Source organism: Lemur catta, chromosome 15, assembly GCF_020740605.2.
Source record: "Lemur catta isolate mLemCat1 chromosome 15, mLemCat1.pri, whole genome shotgun sequence".
Classification (NCBI taxonomy): domain Eukaryota; kingdom Metazoa; phylum Chordata; class Mammalia; order Primates; family Lemuridae; genus Lemur; species Lemur catta.
Genome location: NC_059142.1, coordinates 44,021,789 through 44,048,367, shown reverse-complemented (window position 1 = coordinate 44,048,367; position 26,579 = coordinate 44,021,789). Strand labels below are relative to the sequence as shown.

Sequence of the window (26,579 nt, the reverse complement as noted above, 5' to 3'; positions counted from 1 at the left end):
AACCTCAAACTCCTGGGCTCAAGCAATCCTTCTGCCTCAGCCTCCCGAGTAGCTGGGATTACAGGCATGCACCACCATGCCCGGCTGATTTTTTCTGTATATATTTTTTAGTTGTCTGGCTAATTTCTTTCTATTTTTAGTAGAGACGAGGTCTTGCTCTTGCTCCGGCTGGTCTCGAACTCCTGACCTGGAGCAATCCACCCGCCTCGGCCTCCCAGAGTGCTAGGATTACAGGCGTGAGCCACCGCGCCCCCAGCCAGTAGTTACTATTTCTATCAGTGCTGTGAATGGAAAAAAAGACCAGACTCTGTAAAATAATTTTAAAGAGATTTACTCTGAGACAAATTTGAGGACCATGACCCTGAGCCACAGCCAAGAAGCCTTGAGCAAGTGGACGCGCTATGGTTGGGTTACAGTTTGGTTTTATACATTTCAGGGAGACAGGGGTTACAGGTAAAGTCATAAATCAATACATGGGACGCATACATTGGTTTAGCCCAAAAAGGTGGGCCATCTGGAAGGGGGGCTTACAGGTTATAGGTGGATTTAAAGATTCTTTGGCTTGTAATTGGTTAAAGACATGAAGCTTTGTCTAAAGGCTTGGAGTGTTTTAACATAGGAGCTGTTTATCAGGGATAAGCCACTGTACATACATTTGTTGTGTAAATTGAGGACCTGTAGGTTTGTCTCGCATACCCTTAGACCTGTTAATGGGTTACAAAGGATGTCCCCAAGAAGGGAGAGGGGTATGATGAGGCATATCTGACCTCCTTCCTCTTGGCAGGCAATTTAGTTTTAGGATATTCCTTTCGCCACTAGGGGGTCCATTCAGTCAGCCAGTGAGGGGGTGAGCCTTAAAGTTTTATTTTAGTTCACAGTGCTCTTAAGGTAAATAAATAAGTATACCACATTAGCTTACTGTTGATACTTAGAGACAGTTTGTGAAAAGTGTGTGTATAGGATTTAGTCATTCTAGTCAAGACTAAAGCCTCATTCTCACTATTTAAGATTTCAATTATAGCCTTGAACAGCAGTACATTCTTTTTTAATAACCATTTAAGGCCCGGCACGGTGGCTCACGCCTGTAATCCTAGCACTCTGGGAGGCTGAGGCGGGAGGATCACTTCAGGTCAGGAGTTGGAGACCAGCCTGAGCAAGAGCGAGACCGCGTCTCTACTAAAAATAGGAAAAAAATAAATTAAAAATAAGTAAATAAATAACCATTTAAGACTGCTTCTAAATAAGAAAGCTATTTTTGTATTTGTCTACTAGTAATATTGCTTTGCTAATTGTATATATGGTGTTAAATATTCTTGATAAATGTGAATATGTCCTTCAAATGATATATCATCCATCTGCCCTTCCACTTTGAATTACATTTTAAGGAAATTTGAAGGCAGCATAATGATTTTAATGTCACACAAAGTTCATGATTTTTACATGATTCATTGTGAAACTAGAAAGTCCTTCAGAATTTATATAATGTTTACCCCTAATCACTAGGTAGAGCTACTCTAAACCGTCTCAGATGAATATCTTTTTTATTAGTTAATAAAATTATCAAAGAAAATATCTGCATGCAGTTATTAAAGTAATGCTATGGGGGCTAATACTGAAAAGCAGCAGTCTCTCGGCTCTACCTCTCCCATGCCTACTTCTGTTCCTCATTAATCATTTTTGGTTTTAGTTTTTAATGATGGACTTCTATAATTCTAAACAAGTTCAGACTTTCCACTCTAATAGGAGAGACAGAGAAATGACTAGGGAAGCTTATCCTTATCTTCCCAAGAGAGTAGAGGTAATGTTGAATCTCACACTGCCCTCTTTTTCTTCCTCCCACATTTTCATAGTTCAATCCCTGTATTTTTAGTTCTTCTGTGGGTTATCTTTGTGGTCTTAAATATTGTACGTAAATTTCTATTTGTTATCTTATCAACTTTCAGCTTCACCTATACCTTCTTTGGAAGATAGGGACATTAGCTTCTCCAGTCATTCCTGTCTCTTCCCCCTTACATCTTCCATCTTCTGTGAGCCACCTCACGAGGCCTTTATTTTTTTCATGTCTGACAAATTATTTTGCTTTTATAATGTATTGGTAGTTCATTTGAGTATAGTTATAGTATAGATTCAAAATAATTTTTTTACTCAGAATCTTATATCTTGTTTTATTTCTTCTAGCATTATTTGATGTTTTTAAGAAGTTTGTTATCCATCTGATTCTTTTTCCATTGTAGGTGCCTTGTTTTTTTTTTCCATTTCTTAATATTTTTCTCCCTTTTATTTTCATATTATATTTCAATGCAGATATTATATCCCCTTGCTTGATCCTCTGTGCCTCTTATGTTTTTTCTAATATTCTTCATCTGTCATTTTGCTTTGTGATCTAGAAGATTTTTCTCTTTATTGAGTTTGTTACTTCCAATATTTATAATTTCCAAGAATTCTTTCTTTCTTATTGTTTCTATCATCTTTTTTGGTTTTATGGAAGTGGTATCTTTTGGAACCTCTGAAGATATTAGAGTGTTGTTTTTTGAGTTCTTTTCCCTGAATCATCTCTGTTTCCTCTGGAGTTGGTGTTTCTGTGAATTTTGTGAGTGTGCCTGTGTGTGTTTTAAATGCCATGGTCTTTTTTTCTGAGGTCTGATGATGCTTGATATTCACTCATATATAATGATAAAGGAATAGAAAAGCTGACTGGGAGCTGTGTGAACTTAACAGGGCTAATCAGTTGGCAAGTGTGGATTTAGAACTCACGGGCATGAGTGGGCAGTTACACAGGGGGCCAGTTTTCAGCCCCACAGTCTCCTTCCCTCACTGCTTGTTGCTACAGTTTGGGTTCAGAGCCCTTAGGATTGTCTGCTGGGCAGATTTGCCTTCTTCTGTGCTATAATCTCCTTCATTCACATTCTAGCCTGCAGCTTTCTCCTATTTCCTGGGCCAGCCCTCTTCTGTCTACTTTTCACCTCCTAGAAATTTATTGAAACTTCATCTAATGGTCTCTCTCATTCTGTCCTCTGATATAGGCTTATTATTTTTTATTCCTTTAATGATAATGGGACCTTGGGAAGAGAGGTGAGGTAAGTACTTGGTGCTCCATCTAAAATCTTGAATCAAAAGCTTGAATATCTTCTATTTTTAAATCTCTGAAAAGGTTAATTTCAAGGTCTCTCTTAGAAATGTAATAATTATTAGCAGGGCGTGGTGGCACACATCTGTAGTCCCAGGTACTCTAGAGGACGAGGCAGGAGGATCACTTGAGCCCAGGGTTTCAAGTCTGTAATGAGCTATGACTATGGTTCCCAACCCCCAGGCCGCAGCCAGGTACCCGCCGCGGCCTGTTAGGAACCAGGCCACACATCACCACCTGAGCTCTGTGTCCCCCACCCCTTGTCCATGGAAAAATTGTCTTCCATGAAACTTTGCAATAAAAAAATAAAGAAATGTAGGAACTGGGTACACAGCAGGAGGTGAGCAGTGGACAAGCTAGCCAGGAAGGCTTCATCTGTATTTATAGTTGCTCCCCATCGCTGGCATCACTGCCTGAGCCCTGCCCCTCCACCCCCGCCAGTGGAAAAATTGTCTTGCATGAAACCAGTCCCTGGTGCCGAAAAGGTCTGGGGACCACTGAGCTATGATGATGCCACTGCACTCTAGCCTGGACAACAAAATGAGACCTTGTCTCAAAAAAACAAAACAAAACAAAAAAACAGAAAGAAAGAAAAAGAAATAATACAAGAATAATTCAATCCCAGAATTGAAGGACCCAATTCTCCATGCTATAAAGGCAGGCTGCTCTTCTTTCTTGAAAGCTCATCCTCTTTCCAACACCCTCTGAAAGAAATGCACGCTTGCTCTCTTTCCCCGCGAAACACTCATTCCATGAATATTAACAACTCACAATATTTCTATACAGAACATACGGTTCCCCACAAAAGCTCCCATCTCTCTCCTATCCCTACTCCCTAAATAATTTTCAATTTTAAAAAATAAATGAAAAGGCAGACTAAGTGCAACTGGCCTAGAAAGTGAGGAGTCCAGATTGCAGCAGGAGGATGGAGGGTGCTGTGAAGGCAGTCTCCAGGAGAACACTGGAATGGAAGGTTTTGAGGGAATGGAAAAATATTAATACATGGATAAGGTAAGTAGCAGAGATTTTAGATATTTGTAGAAAGTTAATAGCTATATGGGAAACCAAGCAAATGAACAAAACGTGAAGCAATTATTAATGCTAGGAAACAATGGAGTGTACGAGAAAGGAGACATGGTCATTTCCATTTGTCTCCACTGTGAACCATGTTTGCATAGTCATAGTAATATAAGTGTGGACTATTGATTTAACCAAAAATTATGCCAGAGCTATGTTGCAAGACTGAGGACAGGACAGAGATTGGAAGAAGATGATGTAGGAAAGCTTAGTCTTCATCTACTGTAGTAAAGTTAGTAGATAAAAGTCCAAAATGAAGTCGTAGCCATATAAACATTACTTAAGAATAATGATTTTAAAAGGAGGATAAACATCCAAAAGAATTGAAGGTAATTGCTCCTGGGAAGGGGTCAGGGTCAAGAGAAATTTAAAAATTAATTTAAAGAAAACCAAGGCCAGACTCAGTGGCTCACGCCTGTAATCCTAGCACTCTAGGAGGCCAAGGCAGGAGGATCACTTGAGCTCAGGAGCTTGAGACCAGCCTGAGCAAGAGCAAGACCCCTTCTCTACAAAAAAATAGAAAAAATTAGCCAGGCATGGTGGCACGCGCCTTATAGTCTCAGCTACTCAGGAGGCTAAGGCAGGAGGATCACTTGAGCCCAGCAATTTGAGGTTGCAGTGAGCTATTATGATGCCACTGCACTCTACCCAGGGCAACAGAGTGATACTCTGTCTCAAAAAAATAAAGAAAATAAAGAAAACCATATAATAATAAACTTCTTTTATAGAAATTGCAGAATTTCAGAATGTACTAGGCCAAAGTACATCCAAGTTTATCATCACTGAAAATTTCTCTAAGCAAATCTTTAACAATTTATACGTCTAGTACAGTGCTTCGAATGGCAGACTCATAGTAAGTTTTTGTTAATAGAAAGATATTTCTGTAAACAGAGATTTTGCTAACTCAACCTTTTTCTATTTTCCTTTTAGGTTTAAGTTTTTGAAATTGAAGTAGTCTACATATTGAGAACTCATGTCTTTTCTTGTAAGTAAACCGGAGCGAATTAGGGTGAGTGTTTTTCTATTCTTCTGGATTTATTATTTTTGTTTTCTGAAAAGTAATGTGCTTTGGCATATATTGTGGGTGGTTTTGTGTGATGCTCAGAAACATATAGAAGTGAGGGATGTAGGAAGTAAGGCAGGGATTGCAGTCTCCACTCCTGAGAAAAGAGTTTGCAGGCAGAACTGACCAGAGACACATAATTTACCACCAGCTTGTCTGATAGAGAAGACACAAGAAGATAGCTTATTTTATGAATATCAGTTGTGCAACACTGAATGAGTTGGTTGCCCTTTTCAGTGTAGATATGTAACTGTTAATGATCTCCCCATGGGTTTGTGTGTTTTTAAAATCAGCATCAAGTTGTAATTACTGGAACACTTTTTTTCTAGCTATAATCATTTGTTTTAGTTGAAGACATTTTGAACATGAAAGATTTTATTATACCTCAAAACTTCATCAGCTAAAATGACCTCAAGAACAAATACTAGATTTTGCTTCTTTACAAGCTCTCATGATTTCATAAAAGACAATCTTATTTTGTTTATTATCAAATACTCAATTTCTAAATACAGTAGTAATTATTTAAAAATTTTGTAACTGTGTAAGTGCTGTGAGACATGAGTATACCACTCTTTAAATATTAAAGCATAAATTATATTTTGTGATACAGTACATATAATTTTTTATATTAAGTTATTTAGGGTGTTATTTCTTTTTTAATTCAGAAAAAATTATTATAGGGAAGGACAGAGAATGATGCTATAGTTCCAATTCATAATCTATATTCAACTTATTTCTGAATGTTATTTAATCTTTTTTCTTATGTTTATGCATATAAGAATAATTTATTAATGTTTTGGAAAGAATAAACTTCACTGTTAATTAAGAGGATAAAGGAAATCTCTCCTTAGCCTGAACTCTGCCCAGTGGAAAGAAAGCCCCCAAGCCAAACTTTAACACCAGTCCTTAAGTGAAATACAATCTTGATTCCATTGCTTTTAAATATGAGCTGCTTTTCTGTTTCAACATAGCCTAATTCAGGTGAAATGAAACCACTGATCAGTATGATGGAAATCCAATACTCATTTGAAGTAGGCCAGTAAAGTGAACCATAGATTGGTCTTGTTAGTTTGATCCTTGTGAACTTGGCAGAAAATGTAAGCAAAGATGTCTTTAGAACCCTTAGTTGGTAAAAGAATATGCAGCTTGCTGTGTTTCCTTTTACAGACTAATAGAGTCTTGTGAAAAACTATTTCATCCCTATTTTCTATGTTGTGAATTCCAATAATTGTTTTCAAATTGGCATTAATGATTCAAGGCATCTGTAATAGATAGCTATGGAATGGATACGATGGAACCAAAAGGTAGTTTTATAAATAGAAAAGACAAAAACAGTCATCGTTAGTTATTAGGATCAGTACTGCATATTTTTCATATGTCATATTTAAGAATTACTCATCAAATTAGGCAAAGAGGAGTAAAAAAAGGAATTAATCTATTGTTTTTAATTGATTTCAATGTTCTTTTCAACACTTTTCCATAAAAATGTATCCTAACTATACTGCATGATTCTGTTTTTGTAGTTGTATTTTTGTCTGTCTGAAGGCTGGTAGCTAATTTGTTGTGGCTTGGAAGAAATACTAATTCTCTTTGGGGTTTTCCTCTTTAGCGGTGGGTCTCGGAAAAATTCATTGTTGAGGGCTTAAGAGATTTGGAACTATTTGGAGGTAAGTACAGTATGGCAATTAGCCATCACTTCAGGATAAACATCACTACTCTTTTGTTGACTAAATCAATTAGAAATTAGCTATTCTAAAGGCAAGTGTAAAGTACACTTGTTGGATTTATTTGATTCCTTTTTGAATTCATGGTTTCCCAAAGGTTTGAGGACTAATCCAGCCTTGTCCTTGACCTGCCTTGATTGTTAGAAAGCCAGCATTTATTTAAGGGCACATATGTCACTTTTGTCCAGTTGAATTATATATTTTTAAGGGAAAAAACCTGAGTGTTTAAAGTCTCTAGCCTTGAAGATTTTAGAAATAAAATAATAGGACAAAGGTAGCAATGATATAAAAGTTATGGTTTTACTGATCAATCAGTTGACTCATTCTTTTCATGGTAGAAATTATGAGACTTAAAAGAACAAAGGAAAAAATCTGTCATGGCAAAAATATTAACTACTATTGTAAAATCTAAATGTTGATTTCAGAAGTAAACTTTGAGATTTAATAGGCCCAAGCATGCAGTCCAGATCCTGTTAAAAAAAAAAAAAAAAAAAAAAGTAGGCCCAAGCATTTCTCTTTGGCCATTTTCAAAGTGAGCTTTTTTGAGAACTCTCATCTTAATTTAGGACAAAAAAAAGTTCTTTTCAAAAAAAATAATAGTAGTAGAGCCCCATTCTTTGTGTTTGAATACTAAGATACTCTTTGAGGATCCTATAGCTAAAGAAACAGGTTATCTAGCAAACAAAATTAAAAGAAGAAAATCCCATTTAAAAGCAAACAAAATTAAAAAAAAAAAGAAACAGGTTGTCAGATTGAGTGCATTCATTGACTGATGCAAAATACTCCCAAATAGGTTTAAGAGATTGAAAACTCAAACTTGTTAGTTGCTAGATGGTACTTATTATTTTCCCTAATGCATCTCAGAGATCTTCTAGAGTAGTATTATTTGTGAACTTTGTTAAAGTGTTATATTTTAGACAAATGGGAGTTTTAAAAAATGATGAGTTCTTTTTGTTTCAGTTACAAAGAATAAAAATTAGAGGCCGGGCGTGGTGGCTCACGCCTGTAATCCTAGCACTCTGGGAGGCCAAGGCTGGAGGATCGTTTGAGCTCAGGAGTTCAAGGCCAGCCTGAGCAAGAGCGGGACCCTGTCTCTGCTAAAAAAAAATAGAAAGAAATTAGCTGGACAACTAAAAATATAGAAAAAATTAGCTGGGCACAGTGGCGCATGCCTGTAGTCCCAGCTATTTGAGAGGCTACTTGGGGGGATCACTTGAGCCCAGGAATTCAAGTCCAGCCCAGGCAACATGGTGAGACCCCCCATGTCTTAAAAAAAAAAAGTGAACATTGTCATTAATGGAAATTTGGTAGTCCAGTTATAAATATTCCAGTATTTGGGAACTGAATTAATGGGTTTTGTTTTCAGCATCTTGAGCATAGTATCTCTGACAGTCTTTGACGATGCCAATCGTCTCTGGTCTGAGGAGTGTGAAGAGGTTGTTCGGTATATCATTGAAGCTTGATGAAGTCTATATTACTAAGTTTTATACAACTTGGAATTTGCCTTCTTCTCTGGAAGGTGAAATTTCTTTTAATCCATTCACCTGGCTTCTTACCTTTGATAGACTATATTAAGCAACTGCTCCTGCCATTTGTATACCAGAAAACTGATGTCCAAGGGGAAAAAGAATTTCTGTTTTGATAAGTTGAGGCTAATTTACTCTGCAGATAATCTCCTGTAAGATATCTTATGAGAAAGCATTTTCCTTGGTGACTAGACTTACTCTTATGATTTTTGTATAGTTTAAGGTATTTTGAACTGTTATAGCTTAAGATAATTAAAAATGTGTAATCACCCCAGTATTTTACAGTTAAAAATCTTGAGTTTGATGATTTTTATCCCTTTTAGAGAATGGTGAAAATCAAAGACACATGCAGAATTTGTCTGATTTAAGAGCAGAAAGTTATTTCAGTTGTCCTTTGCTTTGTTGATTTTCACTAGGTGTAGCAGAGTGTCAAAATGCCTTTGCTTTGTTTGCATTCAGAATAGAATTTATCTGACTTTGGAGAATCAGATTGGGAAATGGCCTCTCATACATGTGTTGCTGTATTAAAAACTTTTTTTGCCCATTTAAGAAAAAAATCTGTTTTCTAGTCCGTACTGTCACTGGGAAATGGCCAACCACTTATATAACTTTATAATGAATTTTTTGTTTACAAAGTATAAGACTCTGAAACTAGTCTATTCAATAATATTGTGTGCTGATTAAAAGTAAAAGTAAATGTAAATGACCAGAATTGTAGCAATTGAGTTATACCTAGTAAAGAATACCTGTAGAGTGGTAGCCTTGCCAAGTTTTGAAGAGCCATAGATTCATGTTTAAAACCCCTACCTCTAACAGTGTTTTTACCGTGGATCTCTATGTGTGTGTGTTTATATGTAGCCCTGCAGGCACTTTTGCTGCAATGACTCTTAAGTGGTTTCTATTAATAAATGTAGCCCTAAGTGCAATAATTGCTGTTCTGAATGTGGGTGTGTCTTCTGCTAAAAAAACAAAATGCCAACAATCAATTTCTCTACTCCAGAACAGCCTCCGGGTGACACTCGGAGAAAAGTAAGTGACTTTCTAGGCTCTAGCACTATGGCTGTTGCATGGAGATGACTTCTTGTGGAAGTTTGTGTGTTTTCTTGGCTTATCATTTTATGTTTCTGCTTATCTGTCATTGAGCTTTATTCGTAGTATAATTCTTTTGCTTGTGGAGATTCAGGTTTCACCCTGGAAAGATTTTGATGTGTACTTTGAAAACTGAAAAAAGTCTCAGGTACTTTTTGTCTCTTCTAGGGATTACAGTCTCCTCCCCTTCCCAACCCTACCAATCACCCACCACCCCCTTCCCCAAAAAAGTACCTGAAACAATCTGAAATGTGGTTATCTTTTAGTGGCTAGTGGCATTAAATTTTCCATCCTTAGTCTATTAATAGATTTCAGTCCACAGAGATAATATAGATCTCTGTTTAGATAATAAAGCTAGACCTCAAATCTCCTACCTTAAAAATAAAACAAAAATTAAAAAGTATAAAACAGAACATTTACTTTTTTCATTGGTGAAAGCTATGAGATTCTCTTCTAGTTTAGTTTACCTAAATAAATAGTGCCAGATGTGCACAGTGTACCAAGCTATTTTGTAAAATATGAATCATTGTCTTATAAAGAGAGAGGATAAGAACCCTTCTCTATGTAGACTTATAACACTATTCATGTTACAAACATTTACACGTTTGCAGGCAGCCCCAAGACTGAGTGAAGGATGAACATGTTGACTAGGCATTTCTTTGAGTGAAGCTTTTACTATGCTTATGTAGTCTGCTAATCAGGAGTACCTCTCTATCAGATCCAAATATTTTCTAATCAGGAGACCAAAAAAGTTTCCTATAGGATCAGTGAGGTACTTTTCCAGAATATAATGCCAATTATATTTTCACAGCTGCCAATGTTATATCAAAAGTTATCCTGTGTGAAACCTGTGGGAAGTTGAATGTGTTTGTTTGGTAGCATTTCATAAATACTGTCTTTGTATGCTTTGTTGTATTTTGTTTTAAACTCTTTAAACAAAGTTATTTTATGGTCATTTCTGGATATCAGTAGCTTATGTATTTTTCAAATGCTTCAAAATGAATAAAATGCTTTTCATTGTGGGAAAAACTAAGAAAAGACTTCGATAGAATTAGTTCCTTTCTCTGAGCAATTTGTGATTATACATTACACTAATTAAACTGTGCCATGCTATGTTTAAAGAGAATGGGTTAAATATTTTTCTTTTCATCTAAACTTTGACCTTTTCTAAATCTGAAGTAATATAATGAACTAACCTGTTTTTCTGGTGGCAATATCAGACCAGACCTCTTCCTTTCAAAATATTGCCTTTGTTTCCTGGTTTATTTGTTTTCCTAAATACAGCTGGTCTCTCTCTGAGTTTAGACCTGTAGAATACCCACAGAGTAGAAAGCTTCCATTTTAGGATCATTTCCGGTGAGTTGGGGACAGAGTGGTTGCTATCACTGGACCAGTTCATTTCATGCAATTCCAGATTGCCCATGAACACATATTCCCAATTACCTAAAGAATTTTATTTTCTAAAATTAACACTTTTGAGTTAGTTTTAGTAGTTTTCTGTACTACTAGAAAATAGAAGTGTTTGTCAGGTTACTGACTAAGAACATCAATAGTTTAATGAATCACTCCCTACCTAGGCTCAACAAAGAATGTATCCTGGTGTATTGCCCAGTAGACAGTATGTCTTATATGCCTCCTGACAAGGAAGAGGGACATAGGTAATAAAAAAAAGTATCTATCTGTAACTTTTCCAAAGGGAGTTTTTTTTTTTTTTTTTTTTTTTTTTGAGACAGAGTCTCTCTTTGTTGCCCGGGCTAGAGTGAGTGCCGTGGCGTCAGCCTAGCTCACAGCAACCTCAAACTCCTGGGCTCAAGCGATCCTACTGCCTCAGCCTCCCGAGTAGCTGGGACTACAGGCATGAGCCACCATGCCCGGCTAATTTTTTTGTATATATATTTTTAGTTGGCCAGATAATTTCTTTCTATTTTTAGTAGAGACGGGGTCTCACTCTTGCTCGGGCTGGTCTCGAACTCCTGACCTCGAGCGATCCACCCGCCTCGGCCTCCCAGAGCTAGGATTACAGGCGTGAGCCACCGCGCCCGGCCCAAAGGGAGTTTTTTAAAGTATAAATCGTAAATATTTTAATTTCAGGACTCAGCTGGCCTTCATAGTGTCCTTTTCAAATTACAGAAATTTTAAGGAGTTTGCTTGGAGATCAGAGGAGAGAAGACCTTCAGATACAAAGTAGTTGCTTCTCAGTGAGGCCATATGGTTACCTGCTAAAAAATGCAGTACTTTCTCACATGCAGGTATCAGGTTCTGATCTACAGAGCGCCCTAGCAGTAGGGGACTCTGGTGAACGTGCTATGGCGTTTCCAGTGTAGGTCATTATGTTGAGCCCATCTGCAAAGGAACTGGCTAGCACATTTCCCCTATTCTCCTCTTCAGCTCATGGGAATGAAAAGGTCATAGACAGAAAACCTCCTCAGTTCAAACTTTGCTTAAATGATTTTTATTTTTTAAATGTTTGCCGACGTTGTTCTGGGCATAGGGGAATACACCAATGAGCATGACAGACAAGGTCCCTGCCCTCACAGCACTTGCATTCTAGTGGCAGAGACGGACAATAGATCAATAAACTGCAGTGATAACTCTGTGAAGAAAGTTAAGCAAGGTGATTTAATAAAGTGACTAGGAACCTACTTTACTTTGGCTGGAAATCTTTTCTGAAGAAATGACATTTCAGCTGAGACCGCATGATGAGGAGGTAGTGTTGAGAAAATGGCAGGGGCAAGGGAAGGAAGGATGGGGCAGGAGGAAGGATCCAAACAGAGGGACAGTTAGTGAAGGTTTCCTAAGACTAGAGCATGTTTGTGTGGGGAGAGGGATGTGGGATGAGATCATAGAGGCAGAGTGTAGGTAATTTGGGTTTGAAAACAACCCGCTGAGTTTTCTGTTACCTGGTGACATTGATTTTACTGAGGAATAGATTAATACTTGAGAAAACAGGATCTGCAAAGCAAGAATACTACAGGGGTTCAGAGGTGCAAGGTTGAGAAGACAGAATGCTTTAAGACTAAATTAGCATTGTAAATTCTAAACAAATGAGAGTTGCCTTTTCAGAGCTCTTGGTTTAGGCTTTTTGCTCAAATTGCTGCTCCATTTTTGTCTCTTTTATGTGTATTTCTCTCACCTGTATGAAGTACCTGGTATGTAGTAACCAGTATCTTAAGGTTGTTCTGAAGATAAGATAGTTTCAGAAAGCTACAGTGGCAATTAAATGATCCTAGAATTTGTTTTCAGAGCATTTGAAAACACAAATAAATATAAAACCCCAAATCAAATCAACCTTAACTCTTGATCTGACTCCACTTAGGAGTCTCTCTTTGCTCCATTTTCTCTGTTCCATTTTATTTGTTGAACAGGAGAATCACCAAAAGGTAGACAGCAGTAGAGAGAGAAGAAGAATAGAATTCACATATATTAAATATTTCATTTTTTGTGGAGTTTTTTTGAGACAGGGTCTCACTCTGTTGCCCAGGCTGGAGTGCAGTGGCACAACTGCAGCCTGGAACTCCTGGGCTCAAGCTCCTACCTCAGCCTCCTGAGTAGCTGGGACTATAGGCACATGCCACCAAGCCCAGCTAATTTTTTCTATTTTTTGTAGAGATGAAGTCTCTATGTTGCTCAGGCTGGTCTTGAGCTCCTGGCCTCAAGCAATCCTCCCACTTGGGCCTCCCAAAGTGCTAGGATTACAGACATAAGCTACCACACATAGCCTAATACTTGTTATACCAGGTAGAGCTAAGCTCTTCACATTTTATCTCATCTCATGGTCACAGCAACCCTATAGGATGGGAATTATTTCACTGAGATAATGGAGATCCCAAGAGGTCATTGACTTGCCCTTTCACAGAGCCATTGATAGACCTGAGTTCAAATTCTGCCTCTGCCTGATCCCTAAGCCTATGGTCTTTGCATTATGGCATATGTTTTACTTAAAATATCCTTTCCTAAATTATCTTTCCCAAAATTTAACAGAAGCTTCTCTAGACAGATATCTTTGGGAAATCCTAGGTTAAACAAAGTAAGTTTCCTTACTAGAGCATTTCTCAACACCTTTAGTATGGGAGTATGACTAGTGATTCTCCATGTGAGAGAACTTCCTCACTGCATTTCCTCACTTAATTCATCATGGAAACTTTCTTCATGCATCAACTGCCAGGATCAGTGTTCTGTGGGGCCTGCTTTGGGGAAATAAATCCTGCACTGAAACAGCTCAGTAGAAAAATGGACAAGAGACAGGAAGAGGCATTTTCACTTGGAGAAGACTCATATGGCCAATAAATAAAAGTTGCTCATCTTCATTAGTAATCAGGGAAATGTAAATCAAACCCACAATGAGATTGGCAAAAATTAAGAAATCTGAAAATACCAAGTGTTGGGGAACAGTAGGATCAACAAGAACACACATACATTGCTAGTGGGAGTGTAAATTGGTATAACCATTTGGGGAAAAGATTTGGCATTATCTCATAAAGTTGATCGTTCATATAGTATGTGCCCTAGCAATTCCATCTACTCCTAGGTATAAGTGTTAGTCAGGAGAGATATTCAAATGTGTTTATAGTAGCACAGTTCATACTAGAACTGAAAACTAACCCCAAAGGCCCATTAACATTGGAATGATGATGGATAAATTGAGGTACACTCATGAGATGAGTATATTATACAACAGTGAAACGGGTGAACTATAGCTAAGTAGAACAATATGGCTGAGTCGCAGAAATATAACAATTGATTAAATTGGAAATGGAATTTGATTGTTAGCAGGGCTTGATTTTGCTTTGACTAGTTTCCTCTTAATGTCACTGTAAGCAGTGAGGGAGACAGTGCCCCCCTTGGTTTCTTTCCCCACCCACAGTGTCAGCTATTTTGAAACTAGATGCACTTGAAACATCAGCCAGCAGGGTGGTATGTTAATTTCAATGGCTTGAGCCTGGGTCCTGACATCCGTGCCATGTGTTCATGTTTTGATTTTTGCATGTTACTTAATCTCCTTGGCCCTCATTTTTATTATCGAAAAGTGGAGATGGTATCTGCCCCATCTACTCCACTGAGCTGTGGACGTGCTCTGGAAAGTGTACTATGGTCAAATAACAGGCAGAAAACACCGTCTTCATGGTTTCCTCTGCACAGCCACTTCCCTGATAGTTGCTCAAGTAGCACATTGTCAGAACATTCTCAGCTCGCTCTTCTGACTAGTGCTAAGCCAAGAGCCTTCATATGTTCACAAAGATCTTTTTCTGACTAGAAGTCAGGCTCATGAATGCAGAATGTGAAATATGAGCTGGCCTAAGCCTTCTCTATTTCAGTTAGACACACATCTGAAGAAAGCAAATCTGAAAAAAAAAGAAAATACTCACAGTCCCTAAATCATATAAATAAATTTAGGTCTAGAATAAGGAAACTAAGCCATTAAGCTGAAAGAAGAGCTATTGGTCTGCCATGTGTTTTGCTGCCACCACTCAGACATTGCTGGATATCTTCCTCCGGGACCTCAAAGGCTGGAGTGTGACACCCTAAATGGCTGTGCTCCAGCTTCAGGTGCAGCATGCGTGGGCAGGAATGAGGGAGCAGGCTGCTGCTGCCTGGATGATGCGTGCTACCTGATTGACCCCTAGCTCTCAGCTCAGGACATCAGTTGTTCTCTCACTTGGAAATGCCAGGCAATGACTGGCCTGGACTCTTGGTTTGCTAAGGGGGGGTCTACGTCTGGCCGTGTTTTCCCTAGAGCAAGATATAGTGTTTGACCTTTTGGGATCTTGCAGTCAGGACCTTAAAAATAGCAGTCTAATACAATAGGAAATTCAGGAGAACCCCCACCTCTCCATCTCCTTCTCTCTCTCTCTCTTTTTTTTTTTTTTTTTGAGACAAAGTCTCACTTTGTCACCCAGGCTACAATGTAGTGGCATCATCATAGCTCACTGCTACCTCAAGCTCCTGGGCTCAAGCCTCCCCAGTAACTGGGACTATGGGCACACACCACCACCCAGTTAATTTTCCCTTCTCTTTTCTAAACATGCCTTTCTTTCTCCAGACATCTTTTCCCCAAGTAATAAATTTATAGTTTTCTGTACATGAACCACTTTGTTGGAAAGGACAAGCAGGTTAACAGTTGACTGGAATGGGTCCTTGTCCCCCATTTGTAGATAGTCCTAACACTTACTTGCTTTGGTATTAGTGATGATTACTACATTGAATGTGTGATGTTTTATTTCTCTTTGAATGGTGCTGGCACTGTTTTTTTGCCACAGAGTCAGGATTTGTATGTGTGTTTGGATGCCAGTCTCCTCATCGGTCTGAATTACCACCTCCACTCCGCTCCCATCCCACCCCCAGTTTTGTCTATTAACCCATTTTTCTTTTCTTTAGACCAATGAGGCGAGCTCAGAGTCGATAGCATCCTTCTCTAAACAAGAGATCATGAGTAGCTTTCTGCCAGAGGGAGGGTGTTATGAGCTACTCACCATTATAGGTAATGTCCATGGACTGTCATTGCTCTGTCCGGGGACTGCTGCAGCCTTGTCAGCATCCCCAGATGCATGTGCACCAGACGCTGTCAGCTAGTTAGGAGGAGTCATGGTGGCAAAACTGGCTTTTGTGGGTCTTGTTTGGTTTTCTTCTGCCAAGTATGGGAAGAGATCAAGTTTCCAGGAGAGAAGCTCTTTGGCCATTTTTTCATTGTAGCTGTGCACGTCTGGTGTCCTGGGTCAGACTCAGTCAGAATGGTTGGCTGAGAAGGAACTGATAGGAGAAAAATCAAGAAATGTCAGCCATGAAAGTAACAGTAGTGAAAATTTTAACTTGGATTTTCTTTTGAAATCAAGTCCCTTTTTCTTTAAGGCAGATACAAACTTTTATTGCTCTTGTCCCTGTTTATGGTATTCCTCTTTCCTTTTAGGCAAAGGATTTGAGGACCTGATGACAGTGAATCTAGCAAGGTACAAACCAACAGGGGAGTATGTGACAGTACGGAGGATTAACCTAGAAGCTTGTTCCAATGAGATGGTGACATTCTTGCAGGTAATAAAACACGAGTGTGACACTTGGAAGGAAGATGGGTTCTTGGCTCCTGCAGTCATTGTAAGGCACCTCCCACATCAGTCCTCTGAAAGCACCTGTTAGGAAACGAAGGTAGACCAAATGTTCAGAAGATATGGCACTTTCAAGGGAGAATCTTGGGCATTTGGCACTAAGGATTGGGCTGAAATGCTGCTCAGCCCAATTTATATTTCCCTCTTCTTCTCCAGATATTCCTTTCTGGCTCATCTGTTCATTTATTTATTATGTAGAGAGGCCAAGTAACTCTCCCATGGCCACACACACACTAGTGAGCAGCAGAGGCAGGATTCAAACCCAGGCAGCCTTGTTCCAGACGCAGAGCAGCCTGCGCTGCCCCTGTGGCCATCTTCCGGCTCTTAGCATCCTGTTTGCCTAAGATTCCTTTCTATTCAAGAAGCAAGGACCTGCCCTCTTGTTAAACTGAGGGAGATGAGGGGGTCTAGTAACTGTCTGGGGACTAGACTACCCTTTGCTGATGCCAGCTTTGATCTAGGGCCTGGGTGAATGCGTGTTCAGTACAGTCAGTTGCAGCCCCTCCTCCTCCTCCTGCATTTACAATGTCTTTCTGAATGTTCACCTGACAGTGCTCTTTTTTTCTTTATTAGTAATCTTGGGTTTCTTCATGAACCTCACAGTGCTCTAATACCAATTCATCTGTACAGAGTAGTTTAGTGGGTCTGAGGATGGAGCAGAAGTCCAGTCTCAACTTAGTTATTTGAAAAAAAACATGTCTGAGTTTGCTGTAGAGCATACTGGACTTTATGATTCTTTTGGTTTATGTTCTCTAAAGCAGTGGACAGGCAGAATGTCCAGGCTGTTTGACTTTAGCTCATGTCGCAAAGGCCAGGACCCTGGAGTTCTGTAGTTTTTTTGGTCCAGATTTTTTTTTTTCATACTTCTTATAGCTGCTCCTGGAGAAGAGAGCTCTCAATTTGAGGGTGCTGTAAAAATATCTTCTAAAATGTTTACTAGTTGTCATTTGTCCTTTAATACTTTATTTCCTGGTTTCCATCAGCTACAACATTTTCTTTTATAATAGAAAAATATTTTTTGTTTTCTTATCTTAAAAAGGAGTTCTGTACCTTGCCCTTGAAGTTGAGCTAAGCTCATAGCTTCAGAAGTCTTCAGTCAACAGTTTGATTCAGCATCTCTGAGTGGGTGAACTGGGACCCTCTACTGTGTTGTCAGCAGTTTCCCTGTTTGGTGGGGGATTGTTTCTTGAGGTGTGTTAGGATTGGCTGGCGGGGCAGCCACTAAAGGCAGAAGCCACCAAAGGCAGAAGCCACCAAAGGCAGAAGCCGCCAAAGGCAGAAGCTGCAAAGCAGTATCTGAGGGCACCTGCTCAGGCTGCTCCCAGAACTCTGAGAAGAGTATCCAGAAAGTACTAGGTCCCACGTTCTTCATGCTGCCGCTGAAGAATGGTGGGTGTCATTCTTCAGTGCCCCCTGGTTCTGACTTAGCTTTACCATTGCTTTCAGGGGGAGCTTCATGTCTCTAAACTCTTCAACCATCCCAATATCGTGCCATATCGAGCCACCTTTATTGCAGACAATGAGCTGTGGGTTGTCACATCATTCATGGCATATGGTAAGTAGAAAGGGTTCCTGGCAGAGAGGGGTTCTAAGGACTTTGTTGTCAGGTTGCCTATGTGCTGTTTTCCTCCTCTGTTACCGTTTGCTACTTCCCTACAACTCTCTTCTTCAGGGTCTGCAAAGGATCTCATCTGTACGCACTTCATGGATGGCATGAACGAACTGGCGATTGCTTACATCCTGCAGGGGGTGTTGAAGGCCCTCGACTACATCCACCACATGGGATATGTACACAGGTACATTCTTAAGCAGCCTCACCCTAGACTAGAGTAGATATCTGTGTCTGTGAGCCCTCAGGTAAACAGTTGAAGTTTGACTAAAATTAAACTCTGGCTTTATGCCAGAGTTTAAAATCAAGGATCCTCGAGTGAGCTCAAGAATTTGAGGTTGCAGTGAGCTAAGTTTGCACCACACTGCACTCCAGCCTGGAAAAAATATATCTATTAAAAAATTTTTTTTAAATAAAATCAAGGATCTGGATTCTGACCTTGTCACTGACTTGGGGAAGCAGTCACTTAGCCTGCTAGTACTTAAGCCATTGACTTTCTCTTTGCTGAGCAGTTTGGTCCTGACTATTGTGCGAGAGGAACATCTGGTGTGGACTTCTGTCCCCCACCCCCTGCCTCCATCCTTCTGTGCCCCACAGTTGGTCCTATGCTGAGAGGCCAGGGCAAAGGCAGATTGTTTCATAGGTGGTGTCAGGAAAACAGGGGCCTAGTAGGCAAGATAATAAGATTGGACCACTACCTAGCTCCACATGCAAGGAGGACTCCAGGTGGATCAAAGGCCTAAATGTAAAATGTAAAACTGCAGACTTAAGTAAAAGGAAGTGTGAGGCGATACTTTTGTGATCTGAGGCATAGAACATCTCAACATTTTAGAAGCACAAAACATAAGGCAAAAAATTGATGAATTTGATTATATCAAGATTAAAGATTTTTACCCAATAAAGTACACCATGAACAAAGTTAAGAAACAGGAGACAAAGTGGAAGATGTTAGCTTTGTCTAAAACACAGAGGAGAATAGTAACAAGGAAATCATGCAAATCAACAAGGAAAGGACAGCAAAGCCATAGAAAAATGGGCAAAAGATACAAAGGTTACAAAAGAGGAACCCCAAAGACTAGCAGTCATGAGAACAGACAGTCAAACCTAACCATCAGAGAAAAGCAAATGAAAACAAGGTATCACTTTATACACCAGACGGGCAGGGTTAGGAGGCTGGGCGAGGCCCAGTGTGTTAAGGACGTGGGAGCCTCCTGTCCAGAGAGTGGCAGATAGCCTGATGCGGCCAGTCAGGGTCACAGAACCTTCAATGCTGCCTCTGGGTGTACTCCCCAAAGACACCCCCGTGCAGGCCCGTCAGAGGGCATGTGTGCGGATGTCACTGTTCATATTTGTGCTGGTTAGAGGTAGTGCGAGAGGCCCTCCCTGGAAGAATGGAGAAGTGGAAGCATTAGATCTCATCCCAGAGTCCGTGGCAACTGGAAGCAAAGATTAGATGTACACAGAGAGCAGCGTGGATGGATCTTGAACCCGTAGCTCTGAGTGAAAAAGGAAGCAGCGAGAGGCATACCACAGAACCATTAGGCAAATTGAAAATATATGCATACAAAACAGTGGTATACTTTACAAGAATGCCTCTAAAGAAAAGGACAGATTAAAAGCACCAGTAGGAGGTGGGGAATAGGTTGTCCATGAGCATAAAAGAGAAGTTAACAGGATATAAAAAATAAGTTTTTAAATCTGGTGATATATAAATGGGGTCATGCTATTTTCTTTTTTTTAAAGTAGGTTTGAAATTTTTCGTAAGATGTGTTTATGTACATATAAAATGCACACACAGGGGAGAGTCTGTGTGTGCTGACTGGGTCTAATGTGTTTAGACCAAACGTTTGTAGTGTGAGGGGCCCCTGCTGCCCGTGACAGCTTCCCCTCGTCCCCCGCAGAAGTGTCAAAGCCAGCCACATTCTGATCTCCGGGGATGGGAAGGTCTACCTGTCTGGTCTACGCAGCAACCTCAGCATGATCAGCCACGGGCAGCGGCAGCGTGTGGTCCACGATTTTCCTAAGTACAGTATCAAGGTTCTGCCTTGGCTCAGCCCGGAAGTCCTCCAGCAGGTTTGTGCACTGGGTCCTGAGAAACTCCAGCTCCCATCAACTCGTGGTTTCCCAAGGAAGCCTTGAGAAATTTCCTGGGATGGGGGGTGCTGTCTACTTGTGAGCGGAGTGAGGGGTTCCTGGAGGGAGCCGTGCTGGCGTGGTGTACCCTAACCCTAACCCACTCATAACACGGGTGTGCCTCCCCCTCCGTGGAGTCCTAAACGGGACCTGGTGCTGTTTCTGCTCCCTTTGGGGATTCTTACCCCACTGTGGGAAGAGTGAGCATTCTGGAAATCCTTGGTGCTCTCTGGATCCCTATGGTAAGTGGGAGTGGCACCAAACATTTGCTCCTCATAAAATAGCAGTTAATCCCCAGTGGTGGAGGCAAGGAGAGGTGTCGCAGCTGTCCTGATTTGGGAATAGGCATTCTTTTCCTCTCCTCAGCTCTACCTTTCTTTTCCTAAGAATCAAGACCAAGGCTACAAAAGGAGTCATCTGTGGCTTTTTTTTCCTGACTTAGAATCTTCAGGGTTATGATGCCAAGTCTGACATCTACAGTGTGGGAATCACCGCATGTGAACTGGCCAATGGCCATGTCCCCTTTAAGGATATGCCTGCTACCCAGGTAAGCCTGCAGCCCAGTGGTTTCCTTCTTGCCCGTCTGCCTTCCACAGATGTTTGCTGAGCACCTGCCACACTCAGGACGCTGACCAGGGATGCTAAGATGAAAGACACAGTCCTTTTTTCAGGAAGTCCCACAGGGGTTGAGGAGTGATGGGTAGTTGTGGAACTCTTTGTTTCCTCTCCCCGTGACAAACACTGTGGTGATGGCGCTCAGCCTGGGTAGGAGAGCAAATGCAGGCCGACACGCCATGCCTATTTGAAATGCTATAAATCAAGCTAACCAGTTTTTATAAATTTATAAAATATGTTCTATCCTCCTACCTTGATAAATATACCTGGAGGGTCAGTTTCTAATTTAGAATTCCCCCGCTTCTCAGAGTTCCATGCCACCGCATTCTGGCCAACACCTTAGAACCTCCATTCTGTAAGTTCAAGTCCTGTCCATGCCCCTACAGATGCCTGTTCTTTGGCCACCCCCAGGACCTAGGGGTACACAGCCAGTGGCACAGCCTACCACTGGGAGGATTGACCCAGGGAAAGGCTTAGCCAAGCCTCATTAAATCCAAGAAGTGGACTTAAGGTCGTTTGGGCAAGGACTGCCGGAGTCCCAGGCACCTGGAGCATGGGTAGCGTGCAGTCTCTTGAGTGAGCCTCCCCTGGAAGCCCCGGCTGCTTGCCCTTGGGGAGAGGGCGGCTAGAGGATGGCAGGAGTGGAGCCTCTAGGCAGAGGGCCCAGGAAGGCTCCTGGGAGGAGGTAACACTTGAGTCTTAAATAGCAATTAACTGTGTGAAGAGTGGGAACTAGAGGGAGACTTAGGCAGAGGGAACAGCATGTGCAAAGACCCAGAATCAAGGACGAACAGGACCTGGGGAGCAGCAAGTGGGTATAAATGGCTGGAGTGCAGGTGTTTTGGGGTAGGGGGTGGCCAGGTCACGAGGCTGCAGAAGGAAGCAAGGGCGCGTCAGGAAGGGCTTCGTATGTGCCCCAGGCACGGGGTTCCTGCCCCAAAGCATGTGGGGAGTTACTGAAAAATTTCAAGCACAGGAGTGCTGGCATCAGATACATGTTTTAGAAAAATTACTGTAGCAGATGGATTAGATCTGGTGGACCAGTTAGGAGAGTATAGAAATCTAGGTAAGGCGTCTAGGAAATCTAAGTAAGACAATTTAGTAACAGAAAGATACTCAGGAAAGAGTTAAAAGGCTCTTTAGAGTAAATAGGAGGTTCAGATCTAGAAGCAGCGCTGTCCAGTAGAACTTTCCTCATCATGGAACTGTTCTGTATCTGTGCTGTCCAGCAGGCAGCCACTAGCCACCTGTGGCTATTGAGCATTTAAAATGTGGCCAGTGAAACTGAGGGACTGAATTTTTATTTTTTGCTTTATGTTATTTTTTTTAGAGATAGAGTCTCTGGTGCCCAGGCTGGAGTGCCAGGGCCAGGGCTGGACAGTGAAAGGAATTTGATGCCTTATAAGAGGGGAGAGGAAACCGCGAGCCCTTCCTTCCAGCCACGTGAAAGGGGGTCTTCTGTGCAATCTCTTCCTCCTTCTCCCGGTGGCCGAGCTAGAGTGTAGCTGCCACCCCAGTGACAGCATTCCTTTGGGAAAGTTAGACTTACTCCACTTCTGTCTTTCCTCCACTCCCAAAAGGTCACATTTGTATACTGGGGAAAGTATGTTTGTGATGAGACTCTCTAGGCCTTCTGGGGGCCCCTTTCCAGCCCAGGCCCGGCTCTGCCCTCCCCAGATGCTGCTGGAGAAGCTGAACGGCACAGTGCCCTGCCTGCTGGATACCAGCACCATCCCCACTGAGGAGCTGACCATGAGCCGCTCGCGCTCCGTGGCCAACCCTGGCCTGAGTGAGAACCTGACCATAGGCAACCCCCGGCCCTCCAACGGCGACTCACCTTCCCACCCCTACCACCGGACCTTCTCGCCCCACTTCCACCACTTTGTGGAGCAGTGCCTTCAGCGCAACCCAGACACAAGGTATCGCTGCTGGCCTGGGGCTGGGCTTCGGGGAGGGCGGGGGGGCGCTGGAGGTAGGGCCAAGGTTGGAAAGGTTGCACCTCTCGAAGGTTCTGTAAGGGTCTGGGTTCCCAGAAAGATCTAGAGCCCGACAGCAAGCGAGATCAGCACCTGGGTTTGCTAAGAAGCCAGCCTGGGTGCTCTGGCCATGGTTCTGTGGCGAGCTGAGGGGAGAGACAGCGGGCCCTTGAGGAGAAGGTGTAAGCAGGCAAGACTTGGGAATGCAGGGGCACAGCGCTGATGCTGGTCTCTCCCCCCTTTCTCTCCAGGCCAAGTGCCAGCACCCTCCTGAACCACTCTTTCTTCAAGCAGGTACAGTAGCACTTGCTCTCGGCTCTCTGCTTTTTCTTGCCTTTGGTTCTAAATACCCACCATCCCCTTAGCTTTGGGGTCTTTAGGTATTCTCTCCTCCTCCCTTTGAGTTAGAGAAATCACCATGTTTCTGAAGCCCCTCAACGAGAGGAAGGAGCTCCTGGAGTCTGTTGGCTCTGACAGCCCATCTGTCACTGGGCCATGGTTCCTTGCCCCATGGTGTCCTGGGACCCAGAGCAACAGGATCCATTACCAAACTCCTTCCCCAGATCAAGCGACGTGCCTCAGAGGCTTTGCCTGAATTACTTCATCCCGTCACCCCCATCACCAATTTTGAGGGCAGCCAGTCTCAGGATCACAGTGGAATCTTTGGGCTGGTTTCAAACCTGGAAGAGCTGGAGATGGACGACTGGGACTTCTGAGCCTCCTCGGACTGTGCACATTCTCCAGCCTGGGACATGGGGGCCTACAGGAGGCCCTTCCTGAGGGCGGGCCACGTTCCCATCGTCCTGGGTGCAGATTGGGTAGAAAGGACAGTCTGCCAGGAAAGTTGGCTGCTGACTGATTGGGAAAGAAATTCCTAGAGAGACTTTTCTTCACTGCTCCTAGGCTTTTGAGGCCCAAGGGAATCCTAACAACCAGGGATCAGGAAGAATCCAAAAGCTGGCATGCCCAGTCCTGCAAGCTCGAGCTCAGGCGAGCTCCTCAGAAGGAAGAGGTGCTGCTCTGGCCCTGGGGGCTGAAGTCCAAGCCCAGGGTTTGACTCATCAACTCAGAGAACCGTCTTCTCCTCTTCCCAGCGCTTGCTCTCCTTCCAGCCTAATGCCATTCTCTTCCTATGCTCCCAGATCCTACAGGTCCACGAAGGGGCCAGTAATAGTCAACCTTCCTCCCTTCCCCTTAACCCCTTTCCTAGTAATTGAAGGGAAGATTATTTCTGTCCTTTTAAGAGGGGTAAGTCCACCTTTACCCCGCTTCTCACTTGGGCCCTGACATCTGAAGCCTTCCCATGGTTCATCTGTGTAGCTCATTCCTTTCCCACCAAGAATCCATCTTAATGCCTCCAGCCAGCGGCCTGGGCACTTTCCCTAGGGCCATAATGTTTTGTCTAGCCCGAGGGCTTAAGTCCTCGTGCTGTGTTAGTTTCATTGTCAGAACAAATTAAAATTTTTAGAGAAGCTGTTGGAGAATGGCATGGTTATATGTTTGCATCGGTGCAGGAACTGCAAGCCCTGCTTCCTAGTGTTTGTGCTGACGAGGATGGCCGTGGGCTCAGGCGAGAGGCATTCTGCCGTCCGAGAGCAGGCCCATGAGTGCTCATGGAAACGCAGCAGTGGCCTCTTTCACTACATAGACCAGTTTCTCTTAAAACCCGTAATAGATTTGTCTCTTAATGCTCTAAAATTTCCAGACTTAATATTAGCTTGTGGCCATCAAACCAGTTTGGGGCTGGAAAGGTCCAGGTGCTAGAGACCAGCCAGCCACTAGGGATAGAGGCGGAAGATGCTCCCTTCTGGCAGGAAAGGCGGTGGAAGGGTTTGTCTTGTAACCTAACTGGGGGTGTCTCCTTACCGTCGGTGCCAATACCCAGCAAGTAACCTGAGAGCTGGTGGGCTGCAGGCCAGCGCGTGTGAGCAGGGGGTGGGATTCCAACCTGGGTCGTGCAGCGTGCCTGGGCACTTCCCCCCTTGCCAGTCCCCCACCGGGAGGGGCCCTCCTCTAGCTCAGGCACCATCAGGCACACAAGTGGCCTCCTCTCCTGAAGCTACTCTGAACCATCAAATACCCTCACTTTCCTTTTCCTCAGAAATTTTAACTCGAGTTAAAAAAGAATAAAAAAAAAAAAACCCTTCTTCCTTTGGGCAATGGTAGGGGCTGAAGTGAAGGAATGACACTAACCATGGGGGGGGGGGGCTGAAATGAGTGACAAGGCCAGGTCACACTTATTTCCAGCCCCCTCCTCAGCTCAGTTTTTTTTTTTTTTTTTCCCCTCACGTTTCCTTTTCTTAACGCTGGCTCACTGTCAGGTTTCTTTCCTTCCTGACTACCTTCTCCACCTGCTGTCAGCTCATTCTCCATGCCCGGAAGTGCTGATTCGGCAGGCCGCCTGCAGCTGGGCCCACAGGTCCATCCTGGGCAGGGCGACAGGGCCTCCCGGGCCTGCCCAGCCAGCCCGTGCCTGGGGGCCACCCTGCTCCCGGTGCCCCCGAGGGCTTCTCCTTTCTTGGATCAAACAGCCCCCTTCGAGAATCTGTTCACAGGGATGGAAACTTTCCCCAACAAGATACTCCTCCAGTTTTTGAGGGTTCGGACACACACCCCACCAGGGAGTCTCAGGCCCACAGTGCAGGCAAAACACGTCTTCCTCAAGCACAGGAGGCTGGAGGAGAAAAGCGAAGGTGGCCCGTGGGCGCGGGGAGCCTAGGTGGAAACCGCTGGGGGCTGGGGAGCTGTCTTGCTGTTCCCTGCCAGCCGGCAGGCGGGAGCTGTTCTGTTCCCTGACAAGTGTGTGGGCTGCGCTCTGGAGCCACCAGTTCTATTCCTGCCACAGTGTGGGAACATGCTGTGTTTAGGGCTGTGCTTTCGGAAACAGCTTCCAGCCTGATTTCAGGCAGAGCCAAGCAGTACCTGATGCCCAGGAAGGCCGGGCCTCCCAGCAGAGGTCGCGAGTGAGTGACTGTCACCTGCTTCCTCCCGTGTGCCTCAGACCCGTCTTGCAGTGGGCTGCACAAAGGCGCAGGGAGTAGCTCTGCTGCAGGAGCTTTGGTACTTGCAACAAGTCACTTCAAATCTCCAGGCCTGGGCTCCCTTGTGCTAAAATCGCTTCCGTGAGGGCGTGCCCTCGGCTTCTTAGGGCCCCCAGGAGTCGGGGGATTACTGATCCCACAAAACTCGGCCACAGAAACGCTGGGAGGGTGGGGGCTGTGGGAAGGGGCAGCAGCTTCCGCGACCCCCTTGTCTACAGGGTGGCAGAAGGCGCTGAGGGCGGCGGTCCCACCGGGGCCCGGTTGCTGGACAGCTCCTTGGCCAGCGGGCGGTGGAGGGGAAACGAACGCGGGTACCCCAGTCCCCTCCATCGCAGCCTCGCGGCCCGGCTTGGCGGGACCGCGTGCCCGGCCGCCGCTGCCATCTTCCTCCGTGGGCCGTGCGGGCGCGCGGGGGCGGCCCCTGGCGGCGGGAGGACTCCGCGGCTCGCGGGACACGGGAGCCAGACCCGGGGGCCCCCGGCCTGTCTCGGGGTCGCCCCAG

At 43.3% G+C, this 26,579-nt stretch overlaps 1 protein-coding gene across 7 annotated transcripts in view; it reads left to right on the top strand.

Moving 5' to 3' along the window:
- Nucleotides 1–24,508, top strand: part of STRADA (STE20 related adaptor alpha) — a 28,873-nt gene extending 4,365 nt beyond the window's left edge. For 3 of the 7 annotated variants that reach the window (XM_045525968.1, XM_045525966.1, XM_045525967.1), the window contains exons 2-13: nt 5,135–5,213; nt 6,877–6,934; nt 9,518–9,546; nt 15,982–16,084; nt 16,511–16,632; nt 18,150–18,258; nt 18,376–18,499; nt 20,214–20,385; nt 20,888–20,992; nt 22,738–22,979; nt 23,288–23,330; nt 23,940–24,508. In XM_045525968.1, the coding sequence (XP_045381924.1) occupies nt 5,178–5,213; nt 6,877–6,934; nt 9,518–9,546; nt 15,982–16,084; nt 16,511–16,632; nt 18,150–18,258; nt 18,376–18,499; nt 20,214–20,385; nt 20,888–20,992; nt 22,738–22,979; nt 23,288–23,330; nt 23,940–24,323 (1,527 nt within the window). In that variant the 5' untranslated portion in view covers nt 5,135–5,177 and the 3' untranslated portion in view covers nt 24,324–24,508. Of the gene's footprint in view, nt 1–5,134; nt 5,214–6,876; nt 6,935–9,517; nt 9,547–15,981; nt 16,085–16,510; nt 16,633–18,149; nt 18,259–18,375; nt 18,500–20,213; nt 20,386–20,887; nt 20,993–22,737; nt 22,980–23,287; nt 23,331–23,599 lie in introns of those variants that run through there. The other 4 variants (XM_045525972.1, XM_045525969.1, XM_045525973.1 and 1 more) reach the window with 4 other exon arrangements.
- Nucleotides 24,509–26,579: the final 2,071 nt, after the last annotated feature.